The sequence below is a fragment of the Amblyomma maculatum genome, chromosome 6, assembly GCF_055883805.1.
Source record: "Amblyomma maculatum isolate TAMU_Amacu chromosome 6, ASM5588380v1, whole genome shotgun sequence".
Taxonomy (NCBI): domain Eukaryota; kingdom Metazoa; phylum Arthropoda; class Arachnida; order Ixodida; family Ixodidae; genus Amblyomma; species Amblyomma maculatum.
The window spans coordinates 155244778-155263638 of NC_139349.1; the positions used below are offsets into that span (position 1 = coordinate 155244778).

The following is an 18861-nucleotide window of genomic DNA, read 5'->3' on the forward strand; positions in this document are numbered from 1 at the left end:
GATATTTCGATGCATTGGGTAAGCCCGAACAGGCTATCATCTAAGCGCCTATCATTTCTAAAGCCGTTCTGAAGTTCTCCGAGTATCTTGTTACTTTCTACCCATGATTACACCTTTAATTTCACCGCCTGCATGGCCAACCTGTGCATAACAAATGTTATGGTAATCGGCCTGTAGGATTTTATGTGCATCCTTTCTCCTTTACCTGTATAAATCAAATTCATTTTACTCTGCCGCCAGCTCTCCGGAATTTGCTTATTCGCTATGACTGTTTCCAGAGCTTTTAACAACGTTTCCTTACTTTTTGGACCGAGTTCATTAATCAGCTTGATCGGAATTCCATCTATTCCTGTAGATGTGTTTTTGGGAATATTTTTTTCTGCCTTTTTCCAGTTTAGATTGGTCAGTTCTAAGGTGCTTTGTATTCTGCTACCTTGTGTTGTTTCCTGATTTGCGGAGATTACCCTGTCGTCGCTCTTAAATGACTCGACTATAACTGATGTAATGTAGTTCACTGCGTTGTCTCCCTTTAAACAATTTCCCTCGTTATCTTGAATCCGATCTTGCTTTAATTGATTCTTCTTCCCTAGCCAGCTCATATGGTTCCAGAATTTTCTTGCTCCGCCTCTAGAGGCATCGTGTATGTTAGCCATCCAGCGATCAGTGCACTGTTTTATTTTACTTTGGACAAGGGACATTCCGCCTCAAGGAAGCGCCATCTGATGAGCATGGAGAAAGACGAAACAGCGGGAGATTTAAACTGCGATAGCAGGAAAATAACATAAATTGCCATGATAGCCCATCCCCATTCCGCATTGAAGTCTCCGCAGATTAGTGGCCAGCAGAATAGGAAAAACACCACATCCTGAAAAAGCTGCAGACGTATGTCGACCAGGTAACGGGGATATTCAGGCGAGTCTCTCTCAGGAACAAAGGCCTCAGAGAATACTGCCTAATAAAACTGCTTCGTGCCTTTGTAATCAGCAGGATAGCTTATGCCACCCCCTTTCTCAATATCACTCATGGTGAAGTAGAGAAGTTAGAGAAAATGATCAGAACGTCATTCAAAAGGGCTTTAGGCATCCCCCCCAACTCGTCGACAGAGGAGCATCTATAGGTATGAGAATGCATAATACCTGGGAAGAGATTGCTAAAGCGGTCAGGGAGGCCCAGATTTGGCGGCTCAACTCCACTGTAGTCGGCCGAAAAATACTGCAAAAACTACAGCTTCAGTCAGGTGAGCCACCCTATGCCGCTGAACTCCTGGAGCTTGAGACGCGGAAACTATTCAAAATTGCACCTATCTCTAAGAATATGCACCCGATTCATGACAAGGAACGAAGACGGCATAGAGCAAAATTTATTCAAAGCAAACTAATAAACGACCCTCCTGAGGAATCAGCCTATTTCGATGCTGCCTGCGGGCTAGAAGGGGCCGCGGTCATAGCAGTGGTAGATGGCAACCACTCCCAGAAAGTAATTGGATCTATTAATACGCGTAACGCTTTATTAGCTGAAGAGGCTGCGATAGCAGTAGCATGTACAGGCACTAAAGCCAGAACTATCCTACCAGATAATAAGGCGGCTGTTAGGAACTTCGGCAAAGGCCTAATTTCCAAGCAGGCGGCCATTCTACTGAGAAAGCACCCGCTAAACCGGGAGGTTTCAGTCATCTGGGTTCCAGCTCACGAGGGTCTACCAGGCAATGAGGCTGCCCATCGCCTCGCTCGAGATGTATACACCCGAGCGGCCATAGAGACCCCGCTACCCGGAGACAAAGACCCCCTCATCACCTACAAGGAGTTCTCTGAGACTCCCAGACTAAACAGAAGGATCTACCCACCACCAGATAGGTCCCTAATACCCTCAGAATGCAAGACCTGGCGTAAAATTAAGGCCAATCATTTCTTTCCTCATGTTACTCTGCATAATGAGTTGACAGGGGACCCAGAGGCTTGCAATCTCTGCAATGTACCTCTGAGTCAAAATCACCTAATCTGGCAATGCCCCGTTTCTCCGGGGGCTAACGAAACTAATCCCCTTGATCAAATTACCTGGAGTCCTACATCCGCAACGCAAATGTGGGTGAACAAAAGATCGTCCTATACGCCTGGCGGAGGAGGCTTACTCCAAGACCTTCTCTGCGGCCACGGCGCAGGAGAGCCGGCAAGGAGACCCTAATCCCTGGCTGAGACCCTGCCCCGAGGTCCATGTCGGTGTAAATAAAGTCTTCTCACTCACTCATTCACTCATAAATTGCCATTGTCGTGAATGAATTGAGTTCGTCAGCCCAAAACACTCATGATCGGAGCCCGTATGCGAAAGCATTCCTCACCAATCGCATTGATAGCCCGCTATTTTTCTCCGCACACTGTTCTTCCGGAGCAGCTAACTGCGCCTTATGTTCTGTTGCTCATACAAGAATATCAGTTTGCTCCGGTAAAATGCTTCCCGTACGCTTGCATTCTGTGCGACTGATTGCAGCAAAGAAGATGGCTTTGTGCAATGCAAGGTAAGCAATCACACTGAAATCATTACAGCACCACTCGGCCACTCTACGTAGGGAACAAAGCACAGTATCACCATACACGCACCATGAAATAAGGCGCGCAATTCCAGAGACAGTGACGAGAATAAGAAAACTATATACTCGCCCTTCAAAAATGCCTGTTAGTCACGCGTGCTCAGTGCTGAATTTACATAGAACCTTTTGCACGGATGGCAAATTATCGCTTAAGAAATATAGCTATGGAAAGCAGATATCAACTGCGTTGGCTTGCCCTCCCTATAACTGTTGACAACAGCGTGGGGAACACGTAGTTTCCATTGTGAAGGATGTCAGCTCGATTCCACACAAGCGAAAAAGAAAAAAAAAAATGTATAGTCGAAGTGATCGCAGTGGTACAGTTTATTAGGAAAACGGAATAAAGTGTCTGTGCGAATCTTTGCCGCATTCTTTTCTCATTTATCGCTGCATTCGTCTCGTTGTGCCTTGCTGCAGGTACGGGGTAACCACTTGGTCATGCGACATGCCTTTTGCCTTGGGGAACAGCCGGAATTTTTTCCCCGCAAATACGGGGTTAATGACTGACCTACTGAAGATGTATTGATTTCTATAGATTGCTCACTTTTCGCTATACGCTGACGAACCAACTCACTATATGCTCAACCAGCCCACGTTGCTCCCTTTTTTGTGCGAGGGCTTCTAAAATCAAATGTGGCCCAAGAAAATGTTTCGCCAGTTTCTTGGCACAACAAACAATCCATTGCTAACCGAAAGAGCTGAAGTTACTTCAAGAACAAATTACGTTTACGGCGCAATTACAGTGCCATAGTAAACGTTAACATTTAACATTCAAATATTATTCGACCAGAAAAAAATAATTGTCTGTATTACAAAGATCCGGTTAATGTAAATAAAGTATTGTGATTTTCTGGTACTAATTTGATTATTCCGTGTTTGGTGCGTATGTATAGCTCCTTCTTGACGGCATATATGTATACGTGGGTCGGCAACGAAGCAAGCCGCAACACTGTTAACAAAGCCGTGAGTAAAGCTGCTCACCGGAGGCGCGTTGAGGGGTTCCTGGCTGGACGGCGTCGACCGGGGCGTCCACTCGGCCAGGTTTGCCTACGATGAAAAAATCACACCACGCTTAGAACAAAATGGCCTGGAACCACGTGAACAACTCTCCGTGGAGTAAACCATTTAGGGCGCAGAAAGCAGGGGAAATTTCGCTTTGCCATTGATTCAGTCATCGGTATCGGGGGAAACAAAGCATATCTCCGAGCTCAAGCTTAAGGTAGACTGTTTGTGGTATCCGAAATATGTTTACAGCCCTAAAGGTGTAACGCTGTCCAAGTGATAACAACCTGCGTGCTAAGCAGCACTGCTTCACAGTGGAACATCTTTCGCCTTGTGAAGGCATTGTGTTTGACGCCGAAAAACGGGTGGTGCGTTCTGTCGAGGCCACTGCGAGCGACAACCCTCAGAGTGCGCAGAAGACTGCTGCAGTGGTTTTTGACTTTTAAGTGCACACTTCCTTCTTACGCTTTTCCTTATATACCCCTCTTTCATTTCACATAAGCCAGGGTATGGTCAACTGGAACACTTTTAACCACTTTGTTTCGCTTTTTGTTTTTCGCGTAGGTGTTAGCCCTGGGATACTCGAGCGCCCTTTTAGACCTAAAGAAGTGTTAAAATTTAGAGCGATTTGTCCCATGATTCATATTTCATATACATAATCAGGTATGGGTAGTAGAAGCATCTTGTACGCTGCCACAGTTTTGTGTTATTGGAAGCCTGCTTCAGGACGCGCCTAATGAAGCCTCATCTGCAGTTTCCCTTCCTGATAATGTTGTTAATATACACCGTCCGGCCGAGATTTCAATTTATTCAGTTCTCGCGCCCCTTGTTACACATATGCACTGTGGAGAGGGCTGACTGTGGCGCGCGTCGTTCGGCAAACTTGACAGCGTGCGTGGCCAGGAAGATTTTCAGCCGGTGTACATTTATTCAGAACATTTCATAGACGATGCAGAAGGGGCATGATAGTCAAGGCGAAGCCTATTTGAGTACATCCTTCTGTTTGTCTACCAATATCAAGTGTTGCATCGCTAATTGCATCGTGCAAAATTCCTTTCAGAGAGGTTCGGCTAATCTGTGAACATTGGAACAGGCCTCTTTCCATCACTTAGAAATGCGGCCGACAATGACAGGTGGGTCTCATGGCGTGCGATATGAGGCTGCAGAGACAATGAAATTTACTCTTCGGGAGAGCACAGAGCACATACAGGCGCGATCAGGTCGTGTCAGATAGAGTACTCTGTACTGCAGTCTCCGCGGCGATGTGCTTAGCAGTCGCATGCAAGGACGAGCGGCAGAAGTGAGCCAGCGGCTCTAGCGGGCACAGTTGCCTGTTCGCACCACCTCCTCCTAGCGTCCGGGGACGTCAAGCGTTTTTTCGAGGCTTCGACACCGGGACGCAACGGACGAACAAAAAACCCCGGAGGGCTTACCTCGCCCGCGACGGGCCACTTTTCAGTGTCGCGCTGACAGGGCGTACGGAATCGATCAGGGCAGACAAACAGCCGTTTTTCTTCGCCCCTTTCCCAGTCACTCAAGGAGGGCAAACTCCGGTCTCCTAGCTGCTGAAGACGATTTTTTCATTCTTCCCCTTCGTTATACTTCCCTTTCTTTCTCCTTTTTTACTATTCCTGCCCCGGTAGAGAAGAAAAAAAAAGGGGGGGTCCCTTAAGAAAGGACTCGTACGCATATACGGCCAATTGTGCGCCTGTCCACTCTCTGAGAGCCGTATACGCTCGTTGTTTACCGTACAAGTGCAGTCGGTAAGAAAACGCGCGTCAGCCGACACTGCGGTGATGAATGAGGGCTCAAAACGGCTGACAATCAGGGCCGCGTATGCCATTACGACGGTTACGATCGCGCGATTCACCGCGCGATTCACCGCGCTATCCAGGACCGACTTCATTGACGCAGGTGCCCCGAAAGGGAGCGCATGCCTCAGCGAAGAAACCGGTATGAGCGCATGCATTCGTCGCGAGACGGGTATCCCCACTGCTTTGGCACTGGCTCGAGATGGACACACAAAGCAAAGAAAAGCGAAAAAAGAAAAATAAATAAAAGCAGCAGCTGCCGCACCCTTCGCGTGCGCAAAGTCGCGAAAGATGCTGCTGTCATAATTTTTCTTTTTTTTTTTTTTTGCTTTCTTGAAAGCAGCAGTCATGCCATCCTAACTTTTCACCCGCCGCTGTGGCTAGGGAATTCACTCTCGAATCAGGCGGCGGCTGCGAAGGCGAAATGCGTACACGATATGTCATGAAGGTAAGTGGTCAAAATTAATCAGCGTCTCTCATGTGTAGCTTTGGGACGTCAAAGCCGATATATGTCATTCAAAATTGACCAAAATCTAAAAAAGAAAAACACTTAGTCGAGAACGTGAGAAAGAAATGGTTTCCGAGGGTATTTAGCGAGAAGCCACACGAAAAGCGAGACGCTTGTTATGAAACACAAAGGGAGCCAACAGTTGCAGATAGCAAGGAAAGCATAGGAGGTTTCTTCTGTGTTGACCAATGCGGAATAATAGCGTAATAGCGAAGGTAATTGATTATAAAGCAGAAGAAAAAACAACCACGTGTTGCCAGTGGGATCAGAACCCCCGGCATTTCCCGTTCGGATCCAGCCTTGATGTAGAATCTACCAGCGCAGACAGCACCTACAGGCATCTCACAGTTTTCGATATACAAATTTGTAATCAGGAAAAGGAAACACGCACGTTAGATCTAAGCCAAGCCCGTGCTCAAGCAAAGGCAGAAACGGGCTCCAAACAAATTGGAATCGGTTCAACTCATTAAACTGACGATAACGACAATGAAAAATATACCAAGAGAAGAGTAAAGAGGGTCAGGAAACAAACGTGTTGTGATTATATCCTGGTCTAAGAAGTGATGAACATAGGCCGGTCATGCTTAATGCGGAGGCAGATAACCCGTGTTTCCTATTAGGGTGACAGACTGTTCTAAGGGAAGGTAGTCGTAGCCGGGGACGGAAAGAGGTTAGGTTAGCGGATAAATATAGGATGTTTGAGAAAATTAGGTAAGTGCAGCTGGCACAAGACAGGGTTAATTGAAAGGCTGTGAAAGAAGCCTTTTGTGGACGTATATATAGGCTATTATTGGTCAACCACGTTAAGTCTGGAGTGCACACACATGCATCGGTCACTGAGGTCTTACGCCTATCAACTTGTTCTTTCGTGCGTGTTTGTTTTCGTCATTTAGAACCGACTTCGCCATTTATGCAGGCAGCCGAGTCGCGCTGATGTGGTCCCGCAGTTGAATTAGTTGTGATAGCGCCAGAGACAATGGACGAGGCGATTAACGTGGTGCTGCAGTGAGCTCTCTATTTGGCTGGCTTGCGCCTGCAGTAAAACTGACGTCGAGGGCGGCGCGCGGTGACAGAGATGGGCAGTCGTAGAAGGGCCGAACGCCCACAGCGTGCATGCACTCGGCTGTGCTCAATTTTGAGCTGACAAGGAGCATCCTATGTAGAGAAGGCGCCGCAAGCAACTTGAACAATATGGAGCAATGTGGAAGTATACGTGCACGCGGCTGAGGTATGCGAGATAAAGCCGGTCGCTTCTCATCTCAGAAAGCATAGACGCGTATCAGCTGATTTGAGCGTGATCGTACGAAGCTTCCTGGCAGTGTCTCATAGAAATGCTTCACATATCCCGGTGTGTACACGAGTGGAACTACAATTCGATACACTTTTCAATAAAACAACTCTTCTCTGCTTGAGGGCGCATCCAGAGGCCATCAACGAATCGCTGGCACTCATCGCTCACCTGTGCTGGAAAAAGAAAAAAGCGAAAAACTAAGGAGGGGGGGGGGGGGGGGGGGGTCGCTATGTCGATATTAACTCGAAACAACGTCATGAAAATTTACCGAAAAGTGGTGTCTGTTTGTTATTGGTTCGCGCCTCGTCTTCAGCGTCGGTTCCAAGGGTTCGTAGGCAACTGGCTTGCGTTTCCGGGTTTTTCAGGTTGTGCAGCCCTTGGCGCTCTAATCAATTTTAACTCGTGCACGTGAACCCACAGCATGATCACCATGCACGGACAATGCGGGGCGACGGGCACTATGCTGGCAATCGTTCAGCTATATTTTCGTTACTCCCAAGCCCTCCCCTAGGGCACATTTTTCTCTTTCTCCCTCCCCACATCCCACTCTCGGGACACCTGGCCGCGAGCTGAATTTCGCGATGCGAGCTCCATGCAAGGCATAAATTAAGAGACGATGATAATTGCCCCGCGATTACAGCGATTGGGTCTCGGAAGTTTGTTTTATCCACCATAGCTTCCGCTGCTGCTGCTATTTCGGCCCAGTGTCTCGTGTCCACTGGTCCGACGCCAGCGCTGGTCGCCCGGTAGGCGGGGTGCCCCCAGGACGTGATATGCGCCGGCAATTCACTTGGTCCGCGAGGTGTACAGCGAAAGCCAAGAAGACACGCCTCCGGCAAGCTGCTGCCCTTCGTCATTTTTACCTGCCCGCACGCATGCGCGATCACTGGTGCCGCCTCTGGGGGCACTGAGCGCCATATGAATGCGCCATAGCGCCGTTCGGTCGGCTGATTTAGAATGCGAAATAAGGAAAAGGAATGTGCCAAAATTTATTACTCTTCTTGACGGCTCGATAATTTTAAACAACAAACTGAGCGCATATAACTAGAATATCGCACTTTCCATCAAGAGGACCATGTAGAGCCACAGTGATTTTTTTTCCAAGATTTATAGGGTGAGTTTATGCAGGGGTAACGATGTTAATGTTTTTACGCAGAGAACGAATGTGCAAAATCAAGGTTTAAAGGTAGCCTGGTGCCAATATTCAGTAGGACATGTATAAAAAAGGGTAAAATTGAAAGCAGTAGTTTAACGCTCAAAAGTTTGTGAAAATATATATACAAAACAAATAACGAGGAGTGTCGTCCGCTACAACTCCATATAGTAGCGGGCGTTCATATCATGCCTAGAGAAGCGCCTGTGCCGCTATCTATAGCACGGACGCAGCTGTACAACCAAATGCGTATAACACGATTCCATGCACACACAAGACAAAATACTTAAGAGGACTTTATCGGATATGGAAAGAGTAGCGAACTTATCCAGGGATGTCCTGAAAAACGCTTACGGCTGACACGCCTATATTGTGCAAATTCGGGTGTACTGCCAAAGAGCATGGGACATGCAGCACAAAATTGGTTTCATTCAATAAGTTCCTCAGTAATGAGCAACGCATATTTTTCGGCTTTGTCCTGCAACGAACAACACTGCAGTCGATGGATTCGCCTAAAATATGGAGGAGTATTCAACCATACTCCACGCCACCTGACATTTCATTGTCCTTTGGGTGGGATTGATACAGCTATACGCTGTATAGGCGGTTACGGTGCCTCATCTGCATGGTAGGCGCCTAGAAAGTGTCAATCCCGGCCCTGTGGCGTTCCGCAGCTTAAATTACGAGAGAGACGGCGTCAAAACGTCCTGGACAGGGGTGATGTGTTAGAAATTACCTGTTGAGCCTGGCATTGGCTTAAATGCCACTATTACAGCTTGGGAAAGTTCATCATAGCCACTATAATAATGGCTACACTAAACCTGGGGCTTCATAATTAGGTAAATAGTAATATCACTGGGAGCCTGGGGCTTCCAACCTAAGCCCTACCATTGCCCAGAACACCGGCATCGACTTGAGTTTTTCAAGCCGACAACATCGTGCAAGAGATGTCCCCCCAGTACGAAAAATATTTAACCAATTTCAATTCATTGCGAGGACACCGAAGACACGCTGAAGACCTGTCTACTAACTTTTTTTTTTATTTTGCGTTCAGCAAACATCTCTCCTGTGCTTATTTGCGCCTATTTATGTTCACCTATGAGCGGATTACGCTTTTATTGCCGATAAGACTGGACTCGAAACTTTCCCTCTAGTTGGGTTCGAGTTGCAGATGTCATGATGCAAAAAGATTCTGTGATTATCATTCGACAGGACGCTGCCCTTTCATCGGACGGTGCAAGAAACAATTCATCTCAGGCACAGCAGCTGCCCACCTAACTCAGCGTGTACATGACCACCACATCAAAACCGCAGCTCAAAAACTGAATGGCGGCGGCGTCTACAAAAAAAAAAAAAAAAGGAAACAAAAATCGGCAGAGGAATTCCAACCGTTCTCGCGTGTGAGAAAGCAAATGCATCAGAATGAATATGCTTCACAATTATGAGTGATTCATGATGCGTAAGGCTTGCATGCGCTCGACACCTCACGGTGCGTTATAAGGTTATTCATGTTCCTTTTTCATTGATTGGGACAACGCGTACAGCGCCGTAGTGAAGTAATTCAAAATTTCGTGCACCGGACGCCGCCAATTTTTTGTCATGGATACTGCAGTCGCGGCCAGCACCAATTACTATCAGGCCATGTCACTTGCCACCTCTCACACATGTGCTCGTGAGGAAGACCGCTATGGATTCTTTCCGATTTGTCAGCAGGGACATAAATATAAAGCCCCATTTAACGTTCCTGCAATGAAGTATAGCATGTATCATACAGGGGCCTTGTGGGTTCGACACCCATATCAAATGTACTGCCCAAGGTGGATGCAGATTCGGCCATGACACGTGGTCCAATGACATCACACAAATAGCCGACCAATCATTTCCTTCTCATGCCAACTACCCAACTGCCCCTGTTAGCAGCATGCTGGTGAGAAGGACCGGACAGACCGACGTGCCACCTCCGATTCTGCAATTTATTTCGCCGGCCAACCGTTATACCTGTCAGAGGAATGCTCTCGTGATTTTTCGTACCATCCTCCGTCACATGCCGCCAGCATTATTTGTATAGGTGCTATCAATGCTTTCGCAATAAAACTTTCTTGGCGCAACTTGGCTGAACATAGCAACACCTGTAGGTAAATTTCCAACCCTGTGTATAGATACGAAAGAGCATCGAAGAAGGGCTGAGGGGAAGCCTCAGTTCGCAAACCGAGCCAACGTTTCGACTATAGGGAACTTGTCTTCGACTGGGCCCAGACGAAGACGAAGTCGAAACGTTGGCTCTGCTTGAGAATTGAGGCTCAAATACCCTTGTCGAAACGATGTCTCGGCTTGAAAACCGAGGCTCCCCCTCAAGCCATGTTCAGTGCTCTTTCACTGCGTAGTCATCTTTCTTTTTTTTCTCTCTCTTCTGCTACCCCAGCCCTATTTAGGTTATAGAATCTCAGAAAATAGAGCATCTGTCGTTTGGATGCGGCATATTCTACAGTGGCAGAAGTAATTTCCCAATCAGACTAATTAAGTGTTGCTCTTGAGGTGCCAGCAACAGTATGAGTAGACAATCTCCACTCAGAGTTAAGGCTCAGATCATCGTTACAGGTGTTTTGCCGCTCATGAGCGCCCGCCGCCAGATTGGCGAATGCTCCACAGGAGGAGCGCACTGGGCGAGTACACGGCCAGCGCCTGCATCGCTGCAGCGGACAGCGGGTCCGCGCGCCATGCCGGAGCCCCCGGGGCGACTGCAGCCGCCACCAATTTGAACGGCTGGCCGCACTCCGAGTGTTGCGCGCTGCTGGCCGCCGAGCGTGATGCTGCGCCCGATTTCTCAACCTTCTTCTCCTCCTCGGGGTTGTTGGCGTGCGCTTCTCAAACTCGCTGGCCCCGAATCTGGTGGCGTTAAGGCGGCAATTACACCTCGGCGGTTTTGTCGGTCCGCATTTCGCACTTAGCGCAATCCCAGCGCAGATGCGGAGGAGCTTTTTAATTGCCACAATTAGTTTTATGGCGCTGCCAGAAGAACAGCATCGCGCCTAATGCGCGTCCCTGCAAGCGGAGAAAAGCGTCTTCTTGCCTTTACGCCAAACGAGCAGCCGCGCCCCTTGAGTGAAAATACGTGCTTCGCCGGTCGCGGCCCCGGGGAGGTCATGCGCAGCCCATCCCCATAGGGAAACGCCCCTCGTGGCGATTTACACAAAACCGCGTATGCTGAGTGGCATATACCGTCCCGAATTCAGCGTTAGACGCCTATGAAAAAGTGTAAATTCAGGCGACTGACTACCCATGCGCGTATCATGTGGTACCGCACGGAGAGGATGCAGAAGCGATATGGAAAAGTCTGGGATACATTTCCATGTAGACGTCCAGCCACTCCTGTGAAGTGTTTCAGTGGAAATGCTTAAGCCGGCTCAGTCATGCATCGATTGAACCGTTTGTCGATCCGGATTAACGCTGCTATTTGTGCGCTTAATCCAGCTGTCTCTGTCAGCCAGCATTTATGAGAAGCGGTTCAGCTGCCTGCTGTCATATAGCTGACCATGAGCGCTCTGGTCACGAGGCTGACAAGCTTCTCGGTGCGAGTATTATCAATATGGCGGATATGAAACGCGCACTGCTCCTTGATTCTAAGGCATGCATGTATTCAAGTGCAAAGCATAGCAGACCAGCCACTGAGTAGGACCTTCATAGGGGCATTGTCTTCAGCCAGCTATATATGTATACGGCGCTGCCGCCTAAAGCTTTCTCGTTTGCCCACTTTTCCGTAAGCAACTGGGCAAGACAGAGAAGTAACGTTCTTACAAAAGCGTCGACATGCATATAGAAAGTTGCCCTCCATAATCCGCGCGCACTCTGCTTGCGATTGGTCCAGTTCTACTAAGCTTTTCCTAGTTATTTATGCGTCAGTAAATATCAGCTTTTTCACAAAAAATAGTGGTGTTCTGCTTGGTCGTGATACAAATGATCTCAAGGCGCCAAACGCCTTCACTTTCGCTTTACCGCATAGATGAAAAAGCAAGCCAAAAGACAAACGGGTAAAAGAAAACGAAGAATAACCAGCGCTAACTAGCAACTGAGACTTTGTTCGAAACACGAACAAGATACAATAGGATACATACTAAACTAAACAAGCAGCAATTGACAGAAGAATAAAATGTAAATCAAATGTGTAAGAAGCATATGCTTATCGCTGAATTCCGAGATGGACGGGTAAAAATCCGAATTCAACCGTTGCGAGCACTGACTGATACAATTTCCCTTATTCGTGCGTATATATGAAAGGCCTTCATCAGTCCACTGGATAACTGGAAGAAAAGAAGCATATGCTTATCGCTGAATTCCGAGATGGACGGGTAAAAATCCGAATTCAACCGTTGCGAGCACTGACTGATACAATTTCCCTTATTCGTACGTATATATGAAAGGCCTTCATCAGTCCACTGGATAACTGGAAGAAAAGACTACGGGGGCGTATAGATAGCGCTCGCCAAAATTTATGACCATGCGCCGTTGTGTGCAGGTATACGGTATCAGTGGACTCATTCGATCTAGGCTTGACCCACCTCTCCAATCTGCTATAGGCCTGAGCGATCAGCCTTGGATAGGCGCACCTTTTAAGTAAGTGCATTTAAGTGTGAAATAAACACTCTTATGTGCTGAATAAACACACGATTTTGTGATGACTGTCTTTAGACACACACACTTACAATCCTACTCTCAATTACTTTTGAGAGACCGAACGATAGATCAATTAATGTCTTACTAGATGATGGTTGGTGAGAGCAACAAATTTGGAAACGAAATCCGTTTACCAAGCACTGCACTTCATTACATAGGTGATGGAGAATGGCGGTACCACCTAAACGTGCGTATTTCACAATGTGTTCGTATGACAGACATTCATTCGCTCAACGCCTGCACTGATCCTGAAAAGGCAGAGCAAAAACCACAGCTAAGACCCCGCCTAGCAGTTCTCTTAGCAGAAGGCAAGAAATGTGAGCTAGCTGACGCATTAGGTATTTCATACGCGCAACAAAAGCGAAGAAAAAATGAACGAGTCCAGTATATATACCCACCAACAGAAGAAGGTGGCCGTTTCCAATGGCCACATTCCTTTTGTTCTCTTTTTTGTGGACAATACGAGCTGGTTGAACAAACCGTCCCGAACTAGCGACCGGTGGGCACATGTGGGCACTCGTGGTTAGTTCGAGGCGGCTTCGAAAAAAAAAAAAAGTGAGAGAAGTAAGAAGGGCGCACCGTCGTAGGGGAAACAAACATGCAAAAAACGTGCTTGTCAAGCAACGAAACAGCTCGACCGGGTGCGCTCCACGCACGATACACACCCGACGAGAAGCCGATAGCATCCTCCTCCCGCTCAGCGCGAAACGGTCTACTTGGGCACAAGCAAAACAAAGGCCTTCCGGGGCGACCGCTGGAGACTACAAGGAGGAGGCGCGAAAAAAAACACACACAAAGAACTAAAAAAAACACGCTCCCGTAGGCTCAGCGCACGGCTAAGGAACGCCGTTGCGCCCTCGGAAGATGGATGTCAGTGAACTCGGTCAGCCTATAACGGGGTTCCCACACCGAGCTCGAGGCGGAGGCGAGTGGTCGCTCACTGCGAAAGCAAACGCTCAGCAGTGTTTTCGGATGCAGGCCTCCGTGTCTTGAAAAGGAAGGGCTCGGAGGAGTGAGAGGATGGTAAATGAAAAAAAAAAAAAGTCGCTAAAAGAGAAAGATAAAGAGAGAAAAAAAACGCCGCGATCCTCGGATTGACCCTTTACGACTACGAAGGAAGCAGCGATGAAGGAGCGCTGCACCCTTCTCACCCGGCAACAGGTAAACAAAGCGACGACCAGCGCCCGGAGGTCAAGAATCGCGGGCACCATTGTGTGCCGGCGGAGATTATGTACTGCAGCGAGCCCCACAAAGGGTGACACCGGCTCGGGGAGAGGGCGCGAATAAAGGGCGCCGGATAAGCGCCCCGCACGGGGAAAGGGAAGCTCAAAGCGAAAACACAGAAGGAAGAGAATTAGCATAGACAGTTTTTGAATGCGCTTGTTTCGGGCGAATTTTTTCCCTCGCGCCAAAGACAAGACGATGACGAAAGCGGAAAAAAAGGAGCGCTTAGAGAGTGGCGGAGGTCCACAGCGGGGCATTGATACGGGAGCTGTGCACACACGGAGAGTCTTCGACTGTAAACAGACAAACAGAATTACCTGTCCCGGCAGGTAAGATGCAAGCGGCTGATAGTAGAAGAAGAAAAAAACAAAAAGGAGACCTGGCGATGCCCTCGGGTGCGCGGGGGCAACCCTTTGGGAACGCTGATGACAATGGCGGCGGGGTCGCGGGAGCAGCTATTGTGCGCGACATCTTAAGCGGTCCCCACGGACAAGCGGGCCCATTGTGGGGTGGCCTGGCGATTGCGATTGTCCACGTCACACAAGTGCGCCCGACTCATAGATACACGTGAAGGAAAAAGAAACTGGGGGCATGTCGGCCTCTTTGGCGGCTCCGTCTTCTTTCGAAACTGCCATCGCATAGCCGTGGTCACACGATGACGAGAGAGCGTCGCAAGAAAAAAAGAGGGCAGGCGAAGAAGAATAGGGGCCAGACTTGGGGGCTTCTCTGGCGGTGTCCGTCACGTGGAACAGGAGTTCAACGGCCAATCGCGGATGTCGACAGGTCGTTCTCCCCACCGTGAGGGTCACTATACGGCAGCCTCCGTTCACCACGTTCGCTTGTTTCATTGGATTCAGCCGAGTGGGTCGTGCAGTTTCAAGGTGCATGCAAAAACTTCAGATGCTTGCTACAAGCAGGGACTCAAAGATTCCGAGCCAAAATGAATTAACACAGCAGCGCATAGCAGGCGCGATGTCGAGTGAATATCTCAGTGGGCTTTAAGCTGAACAGAATGCGAGCTGGGTTTCATGAAGCTGACAGAACTTCTGATTACCTGTATTAATAAGTATAAAGATTCTTTCATTGGGAGAACTAAGGCTGACTGCCACCACCGTCGTCCCTTCATCGCTGTAATATCCACCTCTCCACAATTTAAAGTACTGTTTAAATGCTTATTACCCTCCGCCCCGGTTCACTCATTTATGTATAATGCCCGCGAGGACATTCGCCGTCCTCCGCACATACATGTGGATACGAGGGACATGAGCTAGCACAGCACATGATTCACATGTGGACCAGATGGCCAATTAATAATAATGCTAAATGCACCCACTTGCTTTCAAAGTGTATTTATTGGGATCCTTTCAATCGGAATCTTTGGTTGTTGTTTATTTCAGTTTCGCAATAATAAACATAAACCAAAGCTGTTTTTAGTAAATTTGCTGCGGGCGTATTTCACACAAATGCAATTAGCGACCCGCCGCGGTGGTTCAGTGATTAGGGCGCTCGACGGCTGATCTCGAGTGCTTGTACCTTATTTTTTCGTTCCTGGCCGCGGCAGTGCCATTTCGATGGAGACGAAAAACAAGGCGCCCTGTGCTATGCAATGTCAGTGCACGGTAAAGAACCCCACCCCACCCCAGCGCGTTGGGAATTAAACGTTACGAACTAAACCAAAGATAACAAATGTAATCTCCCTTATTCCACACGTTGTCACCTCGTTAGCTGTTGAAAGCTTTTATTGCGAAAGCAATAACGACAGCCAAAGCGAGACCTCGAGTGGCCACGGCTACGTCGTAAAGAGGCAGCTACGCCGTGAAAAGGCGTAGCTACGGTCTCCTCAAAAAAAAAAAAAAAATCAGCCTACCATGACATTTGAATTCACGTTACTCCTGTGCCACGGGCAGGAGCTGCCAACTCGGGTCGCTCCTTTCATATATGGGAGGGTGATATCAGAATCAGCATGCCAAAACCGTTTGCATTTTCGTTATCCCTACGGCACGCAAGCACGTCCACACGGCTTGGTTGAAGTGTGACTTTATATGTGAGCTCGTAGCATATTATACGCTCTCGCGTCATGACCTTAAAGGATGAGCTTAAGTGTCCCCAATAATGTAGAACCTGATAAAAGAAGCTTCCACCATTGCTTTCACAATTCAACTATATACACGAGTCATTTGCTTAACAAGCAACAGCAAATAAAGAAAACGTGTAGAGCATGCAAGGGAAGCCGGCTACAGTCGCGTGCGGGCGGCTGGTGTAGCGAAATGGCGACGTCTGTTGGTCGGCGAATTCAGCGCGTTTTAACGGGGTCTGTCTAGAGTGCACAAAAGAATGCGTCGCTACCCCCGCTCCAAACCGGCCTTGGTTTTGCAAAATGGCTTCACCATTCGAGAGAATGCATGCTCGACTAACATACGTGCACACTTGTAGCTTCCCAAGAATCAACGAAGAGGAAGTTGTCTCATTCGACAGTTCTCTCTGCTCACCTCATGCCATACGTGTGTTCTATATATTCGCTTTATTACTGCTCAAAGCTAATAGTACGCCATTAACCATTTCCTGTGCTACTCGAAATTTCCCCCAGGAATGCACTGATTTGTGGACAACGATTGCGCCTTAACGTGTTTGTTTACATTGTTTACGCACACAAATTACGGCATATGCTACTCGTTTCCTGGCATAAAACGCAAGCTCAGCTCCCATGATCCAAATGTTCTCTTTTGTTCCATTTCCAGTCATTTGTTTTGACACTATGCAATAGCGGTGCAATGTCCACCGAGAGTGCTTTCTCCTGCCATGGGACTTCCGCGGGTTATTGACATCGCGCCTTGCTGCTAATTATATCGGTTCTCTCCGATGCGACCATCATTTAACTTTAAACTGTTTGTTCCAGGTGCTCGCACAGTCATTATTTGCATAAAAAAAAAACGCCAAATTTGTTGTCCACGTCGACTGCTGCCGGCTGCCTTCAACATTATTCGACAGACATAGCTGCATATCGGCGCTTCGCGCTCAATGTGCACGCGTCGTTGAGATGTAAGCTCAGTCGTCAATTTGAGATGACTGTTGCTAGAGCTACACTCGATGGCAACATGCGACCTATAAAACTAGCGAATGCGCTGCCCTCTATCGATGAAACTGACCGGCTAGGTGTTCACTCATCGCATAACAGGACGGAGTCGACTGATATATATGGAAAGTTCACTGCTGATGAGTGTTAAAATGTGAACGTATAAAGCGTAGCACTTGTTCCGATTTTTTCGTGACACCGGTAAGGCACAGAAAAGAACAGCTAAAGGACAGGCATGAAGTTTTCGCTCGGCGTCCGAAATGCGCAGATCAGATGACCGCTCGCTGATCGGTTTCGACGATGCCGCCCGTATCGGAAACTTCAAACTCTGGTGATCGGCAACGTTCGTCGTGCCGACGCCGTCGCCTGTATACAATGCGACAGATTTGTGGGTAGATCAGTTAGGGCATTCAAGGCTGAGCCCCAATGTGACAACGCCTTTACTATAGACTAGAACATATGTATTAATTTTAGCATTGTTTGCGCCGTAACATGTTCAAGTGCTGCCACAGAGGTGAAGACTACTTGACCGTCCACGAAAAAAAAAAGAAGGAATAAATGCCCTTACACGTATGCCTGAACTAAAGACGATGTGCATGCCGTCTATGCTCTCGTGAAGTCACGCGAGCATTTCAGCATGGCGGCCGCTGTCGGGGAACGGAGTTTCACAATCCTGTTTTTTTTATTATTATTATTATTATTTTATTGCGTTTTTCGAAACATGTAGCCCACCCTAGAAAACGAAACTGCGAGTGTAGTCACATACTTCTATATTGCCGACATAAGTAAAAAGAAGCAATATGTCGACCCATGTAACCTTTTCATAAGGAAATTACAAATATCTACGGCAAACCCTTTAAGCAGATGGGCAACTTTGTCATCTTCAGTCATGCGAGCATCGACAAGCTTACACAGCTTCAAGACTTCCTCGGTGTATTTGGTACACGTTTTCCTAGGAAGCTGAACTCTTTGAGTTAGCGCTTGTTCAGCTCGCTTCTTCTTCGCGTAGGAATCTCTGGCACGTTTTTAGCCCTTCTACAAAGCGGTCCCAGGTGGTGAAAGTGTCCTCGTGGTTGTCGTACCATGCACGTTAGGGCTGTGTCGCTGAGCGTGAAGACTACGTTAGTTATAGCCAGGCGGAAGAGTCCCGCTTATTGTAACGGCTCACCCACTAACTACGCGTAGTGAGTGAGCCACTCATCCATGTCGTCGCTGGATGAGCCAGTGAACGAACGCGGCTCCCGGTAATGTTGCCATGAGCTGATAGGCACGAACCTCGGAGCGTCGCTGTTAACCGACATCGTAGGATCAGATGGCGGCAGGCCAGCAAGATGGCGACTTCGGCGCGGTTCAAGCTGGCAGTCCGTCTTAGGAGTTTCTGGTGAACGTCTACCCAGCACCTCCACCAAGATGTTACGAGCGGAGGTTTCAATTTACGCAGGACGAACGTCGAAGACCCACCTGTGCCCACTTGCGAGTCCCAGCACGAGCCGCTTCTTTGTCGATCTCATCTTCTCTTGTCTCCATTTCTGGGTGTCACAATA

The 18861-nt window shown here is 48.1% G+C and overlaps 1 protein-coding gene across 1 annotated transcript in view; it reads right to left on the reverse strand.

Moving 5' to 3' along the window:
- nab (NGFI-A-binding protein homolog) overlaps positions 1 to 18861 on the reverse strand; it is a 223685-nt gene that overhangs the window by 105439 nt on the left and 99385 nt on the right. The window contains exon 5 of the mRNA XM_084608183.1: positions 3566 to 3631. Within this exon, the coding sequence (XP_084464309.1) occupies positions 3566 to 3631 (66 nt within the window). The remainder of the gene's footprint in view (positions 1 to 3565; positions 3632 to 18861) is intronic.